Source organism: Staurois parvus, unplaced genomic scaffold (assembly GCF_062004578.1).
Source record: "Staurois parvus isolate SC_StPar_1 unplaced genomic scaffold, SC_StPar_1.0 ptg000748l, whole genome shotgun sequence".
NCBI lineage: Eukaryota > Metazoa > Chordata > Amphibia > Anura > Ranidae > Staurois > Staurois parvus.
Window position 1 is genome coordinate 1,186,791 of NW_028318544.1, and position 11,321 is coordinate 1,198,111.

Sequence of the window (11,321 nt, forward strand, 5' to 3'; positions counted from 1 at the left end):
TTGGTTCAGAATATTTTTTTTCTTGTTTTTCTCCTCTAAAACCTAGGCGCGTCTTATGGTCAGGTGCGTCTTATGGAGCGAAAAATACGGTAGGTATTTGCGTAATTTACTGCTTTGTACTCGTAGTCTGTATTATTGATTTTTACGTAGCTGTCCGGGATGTTCGATTCCTATCGCCCGATGCCTGGGAAAGGTAGTTCTGGGCATCGGGCAGGCAGTTTTTTTACCTTTCTACCATCGGGCAAGCAGAGGCCTCACCTGTCAGGTGGAAGCATTCGGGTGGCAGCCTGATTGCTTCCATACAGTGCCAGCCTCCCCCCCCCCCCCCCCATGAGGTCTCCTGGGCTCCACTTGCCCATCTGTGGGACCGGGACCGACTCTCTGCCATAAGCTAGAGGGGAGGGAGGAGAGCGGACACATCTGCTTCCCTCCTGTTCTTGTCCTGACCCGGAAGTGACGTTATGATGTCACTTCCGGGGCCCCGTTGAGAGATTCCCAGCCATGAAAGCCGGGAAAGAGTGTAACGCATTATATTCAGTGGAGCACAGGGGAGACATGCAGGGTCTTTTAGACCCTGGATGCCTCAACAAAGAGAACATGTCACCAAAAAACCTTCACATAGGGGGAAAAAAAAAGTAAAAAAAAAACAAAAAGGTTTTTGTATCATAAAAAATGAAAGTTACACCCAAGCACATACCACCCCCCCCCAAAAGAAATTGAGGCACCCCCACGCCTATGCATGAAAACGTAGATTGCGATACACTTGTTACATATTGCCGTGTACACCAGGATGAGAGCAATAACTCCAGCACCAGACCCCCTCCATAACGCTAAACTGATTATCTATAAGGAGCTTTAAAAGTGTCGACCTATAGAAAATATAGAGTACTTAAGTTCGTCGCCATTTCACAATCCTGCACAAATTTAAGGTTTGACAAGTTGGATATCTATTTACTCGATGCAACCTCATCTTTTATATTTAAAAAAAAAAAAAATAGAGTAATTTATTGCTTTTTTGTGCCCTAAAATTAACTTACTTGTATGTTCTACAGAAATTTTGTGGTAATATCATGCAACATAAAAAATTGGAACTACCACTATTTTATTCTCTAGGGTCTCTGCTTTCAGAAAATAAATCATGTTTGGGGGTTTTATGTCATTCAGGGCTAAAATGATTTTTTAAACGTGTGCAAAAAATGGCTCTGGCAGTGAAAGGGATAAAGGATAAGCCCTGACCCACCCTTTCCTAAGGAGCAGCCAATCAGTGCTCATTACACTGCAAGGTCTCTCCCCTCCCTGCTAGTCCCCGGGTGCGGTGCTGGAGAGAGGCAGGGAGGGGAGGAGATACACAGCGCAATGTTAAAAATATTAAATGTTTAATTCGCCATAAAGCCCCTTTTGTTTTTAAAAGCCCCAGACATTCCTAAAATCACCTCCGATCTAAACACAGTTTTGTTAAAATTTATATATTTTTTTATTTGGACAAGTATATTGTCATGAGGGACAAGAAGACTGGGGCACCGATTCAGTCCCTGGACAAGCAGTTTTTTAAAAAATTGCCCCTGGTGCATTGTTCCATAGACAAGGTTGCACCCCTGTTCAGATCAGTAAAAAATGTGGCATTTTTTACTCTAGTGTGCAAGAAGCCTATAAGGAAAGAGATAACATTTCTAATTTCTAGAAGGTCATTTTTTTCCTTTTTATTTTTTCTAAAGTACCCTGATATGGCATCTTTGCCCAACTTGCCTCATGCTAATGTGAACTACACACCACCTTTCTGTATTCTGAGCTATACATTTCCTACTGCACTCCGCCTCATTCTGAACACTGCTGCAAGTTCTATATTCTGCAACGAGTCATTCCGACTCATTCTGCTTGATTTATATAAGGCACTCCACTTAACAGCAGTTTCTCAACCTTTTTTTCAGTCAAGGCACCCTTATTATTATTATTATACAGGATTTATATAGTGCCAACAGTTTGCTCAGCACTTTACAATATAAGGGGAGACAATACAGCAACAATAAAGTTCAATACAAGAGGGTTAAGAGGGCCTGATCCTTGGAGCTTACAATCTAAGACTTAAAATTCTGCACAATCTCAAGAATCCCCATTCTGAAATGTAAAAATCTAAACCAATACTTTTAAATAATCTACCAGCATCCACATGTGTAGGACACCCAAAATTAGAGGTGATCTATTTTACAAATATACCTTTGCACACTGGTAATTAATGTATTCTCTTCTCCCTCAGTTTCTCTCCCTCATTCAGCTAATGTTACCCCAGTACTGATGGAGAAAAGCAAGGGAAAGCAAACAAGGACACCCTTAGGTGTCTGATGTTGTCAGGAATGGACTTGCCAATAGTGGTGGGACTCACCTGCCTTGTGGGCTGCAGTACCAGGGCTGGCCAGCGGGTACTCTCAACAACCAGAGGTTCACTTCGGCAATTAGCCATCACCTGGGGCTGATTGCAGGTGTATTTAAGGGATGGCCAGACCTGCAGTCTGTGCCTTGGTGTGTGTTTTTCCATGGGCCCCTGTACCTTGTAACCTGCATTCCTGTTCCTGTTTCTGCCTGACTTGCTGCCGACCCTGCCTGATCCTGACCTCTGCTGACTTCTCCTGTTTGATCCCTGGCTTGTGACAGTGACCATTCTCTCCGCCTGCTCCTCCTGTACCTACCTGCCCGATAGTTATCGACCCGGCCTGCCTGACTACATTGTGCTCTATATGTGTATGTACCTGTGTATCTATACCAGTTTAGGTTTGGGTTTGTTTCACCTTGTTGTATGTATTTGTGTTAGCTTGGGGTTTGGTGCACTGCGTTTATATTTGTATTGTTAGTCTTAATAAATTGTCTTATTTATACCATATCTGAAGCCTGCGTTTCCCTGTGTCAGTACACACATCTCTGGTCACACCCGCATCCCTGACAGATGTCCTCCTTATCAACCTATGATGTCTTGGTGTTAGGATGCCAGCGGCTGGCCTGGATGGTGCCTAAGGTGGTAATGCTACAAAATGAAAACCTGTGGCTCTGTGTAACAAAAAAAGACAGGCTTGATCCAGTTACTTTTTTTTTTAGACAATTTTAAGGCATCTCTGAAGAACCCCGAAGGCACCCCAGTTGAAAAAGTCTACTCTACAGTCATTAAGGCAAATAAACATGGTTTATTTTTAAGGTACTGCTGTTCCAAGTAGGGATGCACTGAAATTTCGGAGGATGAAACGTTTCGGCCTAAAACACCCCTTTTGGCCGTCAGCCAATATAAAAAAAAGCACCAATACAGTTTACGAAAAAACCCCGCCCCTCGCCTACCATCGCCGCCGCCGCTGCTTGGTAGTTCTCACTCTTACCTGAGAAACCATTGAACGATCCTGATGCTGGGCATAGAGATTAGTGAAGGAAATTTCACCAGTTCCGGCCATTTTTTTTTTTTTAAAAGCATTGGATCAATGCTTTTTTTTGATCCAATGCTTGACATTGCAGAGGAGAGATGTGGGATTCTACTGACCCCATATCTCTCTATAAAGAGGACCTGTCACTAATTATTTCTATCACAAGGGATGAATGCATTTCTTGTGATAAGAATAAAAGTGATTAAAATTTTTTTTAAAGGGACAGTGCAAAAAAACCCCCAAACTATTAAATAAATAATAAAATAAAAGTTTAAAGTGGCCCCGTGCTCGCACATAGTGGTGAACGCATATGTAGGCCATGCCCACATAAGTAAATGGTGTTCAAACCACACAAGTGAGGTATTGCCACGAACCTCCGAGCAAGAGCAATAATTCTAGCACTAGAACTCCTCTGTAACTTTACACTGCTAACCTGTAGAAATTTTTAAAGCATTATCCATGGAGATTTTGAAGTACCGTAGTTTCACGCCATTCCATGAGCGTGCGCAATTTTAAACCGTGACATGTTGGGTATCTATTTACAAAAAAAAGTGGTATATATTGTTTTTTTGTTTTTTAAATCAAAGTGTATTTTTTTCCAAAAAATATATATTAATTTTTAAAAACTGCGCATTTCAATTTTAGTTTTCGGCCAAGTGCATTTTGAATTTTCAGCTTCGGCACCAGAATTTCCATTTCGGTGCACCACTAGTTCCAAGTATCATGCACATTTAGTTGTGATTGATGCATACAGTAGTAACAGATACAACTGCAGCTTGTGTATGGATGCAAGGCACCATGAAAGTCATATTTCAGAAAAAGCATAAGGTCCCTTTCACATATGCGATCCAGTCAGGTCCACCTGTCTGTTTTTCAGGCAGAGCTGATCAGAAGGTCCATGCACTCCTATGGACAGGGGGGTGTCAACTAACTTGTGTCCGTAGGTATTGGGGTGTAAACATACAGTGAAGTTCATTTACTCCCGGCCGCCCATACAGTAGAGCGGGCTCTGTCCATGTTCACTCTGCACAAACTGAATGGACATAGACCTGTCATCTGCCCGCTCTGTTCCAACCAGCAGTGGATCTGTGAGCTAATCCTCTGCTGATCGGAATGGAGTCTACCTGTCTGAAAGGAAAATATAACTATAGTTTCTATTCACAACACAGTGGTACTTACAACATTGTCAATGCTTTTATTTGAATAATTCAGATGAGTGACCCTCTTCAGGTACTGGGCCACGGACTCATCTTTTCGGCTACGCAGGTGACTGCTTGTTCTCGCAATCAAATCAACTGACAATCGCACCATCGTTGCCTGAAGGGTTTAATAGCTTGAAGAGTACGATTCTCTAGGATGTATCCTTTATCATTTTCCTGAAGAGACATAAACATGAACACATGTAACTGTTTTGCTTTTGTTTTTACCTTTGCCTGTTGTGTTTATGGATATAATATATGATAATCACAAATAATCCTCGCTTGCCAAAAAAATATTAAAAGTAACACCAAAACAGTGAATCTACAGTAAAATTAAACAAAATAAATTGTTGCTGTAAGTGCCTGACATGTTTCCACATCAAAAAGTCTTGCATGGTCGCAAAAAACAACAACTGAAAAATAACCTATATGTGTACAGTCATAACATACCCACATCACCTATGTGTATAACAATGAATAAAATAAATACATTAAATATCCCCTGGTAATTCAGGGATACATCAAATATATAGACATTTACAATACAAATATTAGATAAAATATTAGTAATAAAGTCCTTATAGAACTGCAAAAAAAAATATCTACGGTGCTCCAGGTTTGTGCTAGCAAAGTAATGTCCACACTTAAATAATAAAAGACCTGCTCCCAGTCTCCACATGCTGCAGCACCACCATGTGCATCCACCTGTCAATGCTGACGCTTACCTCCACCAACTGACCAACTAAAAGTTATGTCAAAAACAGCCTTCCCAATTTCTTGGGTAGTAATTGTCCTCTCCTCACGATCTTATGTCAGTAGATCTCATAAAAGCCAATACGGTAGAGCAAAGAATGGAAATCCCTCGTAATGTAGTACCCCAAGGAATAGATTTTTTCATATAAATAATCAACTATACTCACAAATACAGTGCACTGATCCAGTGCACGAGAATCATCGCCTGTTTCATAAAATACAAGTTGCCCTCTTAAGGGAAAACATCCATCCAAAGTACAGCAAGTAAAATGGCCGACCTTGTGCTGCCGGCGTGATGATGTCATGTAACCACGTCCTGACGCATTTCGTCACGAACAGTGTGACTTCCTCATAGGATATATAATCATATAATGCAGGCGTACCTCGGTTTATGAATTTAATGCATTCGGCGGGATTTTTTGGTTTGCAAAAAATTTGTAAACCGAAATGTGGTTTCCCATAGGGATGCATTGAAAACCAGTTAATACATTTCGAAGGTCAGAAAAATGTAAAAAAAAAAGTATTTTATCTGTTCAAAACTCATTATAAAGTGCACTTTAACCGGCTCCCACCCGCCAGATAAGGAAATGATGGACGGGCGGTGGCTCTCTTGTTCTGAGAGGATGTTATATGATGTCCTCCTACTCTAACCGCGCATCTACACTGATCATCAGGGCACTGATGATCAGTGTAGCCCCATCAGTGCCACCTGTCAGTGTCCATCAATGCCACCTGTAAGTGCACATCAATGCCACCTGTCAGTGCCCATCAGTACACATCAATGCCACATATCAGTGCCTACCAGTGGACATCAATGCCACACATCAGTGCCCATTTGAGCTGCCTTTCAGTGCCAACTATCAGTGCCAGTCAGTGCCACCTGAGTGCTGCCAGTCAGTGCCAGTCAGTGCTGCCTAACAGTGCAAGACAGTGCCACCGAACAGTGCTAGTCAGTGCTACCTGACAGTGCCGCCTATCAGTGCCATATATGAGTACTGACTTTCAGTGCCCATCAGTGATATCTGTCAATGCCTATCAGTGCCACCTACCAATGCCTCCTCATCAGTGCCTATCAGTGCCACCTAATAGTGCAGCCTATCAGTGACCATCACTGCAGCCTTGTTAGCGCACATCAATAAAGGAGAAAAATGACTAATTTACAATTTATAACAGACACTAAGAAAAAAACTTGTTTTTCACAATTTTCAGTTGTTTTTGGTTTGTTTAGCAAAAAATAAAAAAACCCAGTGGTGATTAATTACCACCAAAAGAAAGCTCTATCTGTCTCAAAAAAATTATAAAAATTTCATATGGGTACAATGTTGCATGACCACGCAATTGTCATTCAAAGTGCAACAGCGCTGAAAGCTGAAAATTGGCCTGGGCAGGAAGGGGGTGAAAGTGCCCGGTACACAAGTGGTTAAAGGCATAAATACTGTACAGGGACATGATTAAAATCAATTTGTAAATGCACTGAAAACCGATCAATCCGTTCCGGAGGTCAGAAAAAGGTCAAAAAAAGTCTTATCTTTTCAAAACTCTTTATAAAGTGCACTGTACAGGGACATGATTAAAAAAAAATTGTAAATGCATTGAAAACCAATTAATCTGTTCGTATTGCGAAAAAAACCCCAAAAAAACGAGGCATTACTTTCAATGGATTTCCATTCATAAATCGAAAATGACAGTAACCGAGGCGTTCGTAAGCCGAGGTACGCCTATTTATGTCTTTTTACATTAAAAAATGCATTTGTATCATGTCTGGGCTCACATTTATAAACCGCATCTTACATTTTAAAATGTGTTGTTTAATTGGATGCCTATCACTGTGCTCTATGTAAACCACTCTGCACTTATGCATGCAGGAGTTTGGGGTCACAATGTCATAGGGCACCACAGAGATCTGAACTACAACATTGCTGATAGTGGTACATTATTATTATTATAAAGGATTTCTATGGCGCCAACAGTTTGCTCAGCACTTTACAAAATGAAGGCAGACATTACAGTTACAATACAATTTGGTACAAGAGGAAACAGAGGGCCCTGCTCATTAGAGCTTACAATCTAGGAGACCACATAACAATGATGCTTGTTTACATACAGTGGGAAGGTTCAGTAAATTCCACTAAAATGCATTTTTTTGCTCTCTGGGTTAGATATTCTTTAAAATTAAAAAAAAAAATGTCCTCCTGTCTTCTTACTCCATGCTCCAATGGTCCTGACATCATCAAGACCAATGTTTTTTTCCATAGCCCTGCATGATGAGGGGCACAGTCCACTGCACAGTCCATTGCTAAAGCACTGGGGAGAACCATCTTCCAGGGGAGTGGAGGATCAGATCCATTAAAGTGCTTCTCTTCTCTCCTTTACAAAATGAGCAATTAACACTTGTAGGGTAGGCACAGCCCCACAGCAATGGGGAATTTTAAAGTTTCCCAGAGTTGGGCTTTAAAGCGGACCTTCAGATTTAAATAAATGTGATGTGATCAATGTGATGCTGCCCTGCCTCCTTCCCCCTCCCCCTCTCAGAATTATCAATGGAATTTTGTTTTTTACATTTATTTGTGTTGTAAAGCGGAATTTCCTTATTTCTCACCTAGGCTACAATGTGTTTGTCCCGTCCTCTGCATGCACGCAGATGTGCTCATACATCTGAAAGCTATCTTGTTCTTTTGAAAAACAAAAACTTACTGGCTGAATCACCAGATGAAAATAGAAGAAAAGCCTGAGGCTCCATGCACACCAGTGTTTTTTAAGCTCAAAAAATGCTGGGAAAACACTCCAAAAAACTCTACAAAAACAATTTTTTTCTGCTCCAAGATGCTGAAGCTCAAAAAACACTAATAGCCTAAAGTAGTGTGAATGGGCACATAGGAGAACACTATGTAGCTTGTAGGAGCAGAAAACAAAAATGCTAATAACAGCTTCTAGGAGCATAAAGTGGAGTTCCACCCAAAAGTAGAAGCTCTGCTTGTTTGCCTCCTCCCCCCTCCACTGTCATATTTGGCAACTTTGGGGGGGGGGGTAGTGGATACCTGGTTTTGACAGGTACCCACTCCCATATCCGGCTCAGTTCGCTGCAGTGAAGTGAGCCAGAAGTTTGGCACCCTCTTTCTTCCCAAAGTCTTCTGGGAACCTTGGAATGTGCAGCGCAACGCATGCATGCATCCAGGTGCCCACAGCTAAGATGCCGGCGCCACTGGGGTGAGCAGAGGGAGAGAAGAGACGGTGCGGGTGAGCATGTCGCTTGACCCTGGGGCAGGTAAGTGTGTTATTAAAAGTCAGCAGCTACAGTAGCTGCTGACTTTTAATAAACAGAAAAACGGCTGGAACTTTCAAAAAAGCGCTAGTGTGTATGAAACCTAAAACAACAAAACTAATGCAGCTATCACATCTAAGAACTGGTAAGCTGCAATATAATAAATATTTGCTTTTGGGTTTAATACAGCTTTAATCTTAGACTACATGTACACTGGAACCTTTACTCTACTGGCAGCAGAAAAACGCTAGCACAGTACTATGTTTAGATGCATTTAGCCGCGTTTAGCGCTTGGGCGTTTATTCATTTCATTGATCAGAGTACTTGCTATTGAAATGAATAAATGCCCAAGTGCTAAACGCATTTGACATTTTTTGGCCAAAACATTCCTCTCCTGAACGCATTTCTTCTACATTCAGAAGAGGGATGTCTAACTGTCCCTAGACTCTGATATAGGCCTACGTGTACATGGACAAATAGGCTTTTATTGAGTGGCGTTCAGGGGCTTTGAAAAAAAAAAACGCCAAAAGCTCAGAAACTTCCGTTTAGGAGCAGCAGTGTACAGGAGGCCTGAGATTGCCAACAGGGTTCTTTCCTATTAGGGCCAATTCACACTGAATAAAGCGTGTTCATGTGGGATTCTTGCGCTGTGTCATGTGGTCTGTTTTGACAGCCCATTCATTTGAAATGGCTGCAGAATGCACTCGAACACGGGAAAAGTCGTGCAAGGGCTACTGTTTTCAGAACGCGCTGCACCAAATTGCATGGTACTGCAGTAACGTGTTTTGGTGGCTGCATTTGTGAGATGCATTCGGGCGCCATTACTGTCTATGACATCATCCTGCAGGTCGCAGAGGCAAGAGCATGCACCTGCAGTGTGGGAAGCGTGCGCAGAATGCACCTCAGGTGTGGACCAGGCCTTAGAACAGTAAATTGTGGACCCCCCCCACCCTAGAAGTGGTGGTTACAACGTCAATAAACTTTCTGATGTCTTCCACAGGAAGTAGAATATAGAGAATAGACAGGCTATGGGAACACAGCAGACACAACTGGATGGTCCGGAATCTTCTTCAGCCTCATCATACACAATGTATCTAGAGGTAGCCATACATCCTCCAGGAGCCCACCACGGACTGCGGATCACTGTGCACACACCATGGGGGATCATCTCTGCCTGCCATCAGGGGGGAAGCCCACACATCGCTATGATCGGACCCCGCAGGACATACACTGGGTGGAATGAGCTCACCTGTACAGCCGGTACCGATCCTTGCAGGTTCGAGCACCTCTCCGCACGATGTTGAGTTGATAGTCCCGGGATCGGCGTTGGTTGCTATGGAGATGACGTCAGACGCAGGCGCACAGTGCCAACTTCGGCTAACTTTGGCTGAGTGCACGTGATGTGTGAGGAGCACCGGGAGCCGCTTGCAGGATTTAGTGGGGTGTGCGCCGAGACGTGCTGGATTGTATGGGATACATGCCGAGCTGTGTGCTGGATTGTATGGGGTGCATGCCGAGCTGTGTGCTGGATTGTATGGGGTGCATGCCGAGCTGTGTGTGGGGTGTACGCCGAGCCATGTGCTGGATTGTATGGGGTGCATGCCGAGCTGTGTGCTGGATTGTATGGGGTGCATGCCGAGCTGTGTGTGGGGTGGATGGGGTGTAGGATGAGCCATGTGCTGAATTGTATGGGGTGCATGCCGAGCTGTGCTGGATTGTATGGGGTGCATGCCGAGCTGTGTGTGGGGTGGATGGGGGTCTACACCGAGTCATGTGCTGGGGTGTAGGATGAGCCATGTGCTGGATTGTATGGGGTGTACGCCGAGCTGTGTATGGGGTGCACGCCACGTGCTGGATTCCATGGGGTGCACGCCGAGCTGTGTGTGGGGTGTACGCCGAGCCATGTGCTGGATTGTATGGGGTGCATGCTGAGCTGTGTGTGGGGTGTACGCCGAGCCATGTGCTGGATTGTATGGGGTGCATGCCGAGCTGTGTGCTGGATTGTATGGGGTGCATGCCGAGCTGTGTGCTGGATTGTATGGGGTGCATGCCGAGCTGTGTGTGGGGTGTACGCCGAGCCATGTGCTGGATTGTATGGGGTGCATGCCGAGCTGTGTGCTGGATTGTATGGGGTGCATGCCGAGCTGTGTGTGGGGTGGATGGGGTGTAGGATGAGCCATGTGCTGAATTGTATGGGGTGCATGCCGAGCTGTGCTGGATTGTATGGGGTGCATGCCGAGCTGTGTGTGGGGTGGATGGGGGTCTACACCGAGCCATGTGCTGGGGTGTAGGATGAGCCATGTGCTGGATTGTATGGGGTGTACGCCGAGCTGTGTATGGGGTGCACGCCACGTGCTGGATTGCATGGGGTGCACGCCGAGCTGTGTGTGGGGTGTACGCCGAGCCATGTGCTGGATTGTATGGGGTGCATGCCGAGCTGTGTGTGGGGTGTACGCCGAGCCATGTGCTGGATTGTATGGGGTGCATGCCGAGCTGTGTGCTGGATTGTATGGGGTGCATGCCGAGCTGTGTGTGGGGTGGATGGGGTGTAGGATGAGCCATGTGCTGAATTGTATTATTATTATTATTATTATTATTATTACTATGAGTTTATATAGCGCCAAAGGGTTTGCTCAGCGCTGTACAATAGGGGGGGACAATACATGGCACAGTACAACAACAACAAACAATACGAGGGGTAAGAGG

At 44.1% G+C, this 11,321-nt stretch overlaps 1 protein-coding gene across 1 annotated transcript in view; it reads right to left on the reverse strand.

Annotated features, from left to right (window-relative positions):
• PPP1R42 (protein phosphatase 1 regulatory subunit 42) overlaps window positions 1–9,941 on the reverse strand; it is a 52,718-nt gene extending 42,777 nt beyond the window's left edge. Inside the window, exons 1-2 of the mRNA XM_089654270.1 lie at window positions 9,865–9,941; window positions 4,581–4,777 (exon numbers count right to left, since the gene is read on the reverse strand). Of these exons, the coding sequence (XP_089510396.1) occupies window positions 4,581–4,712 (132 nt within the window). The 5' untranslated portion in view covers window positions 4,713–4,777; window positions 9,865–9,941. The remainder of the gene's footprint in view (window positions 1–4,580; window positions 4,778–9,864) is intronic.
• Window positions 9,942–11,321: the final 1,380 nt, after the last annotated feature.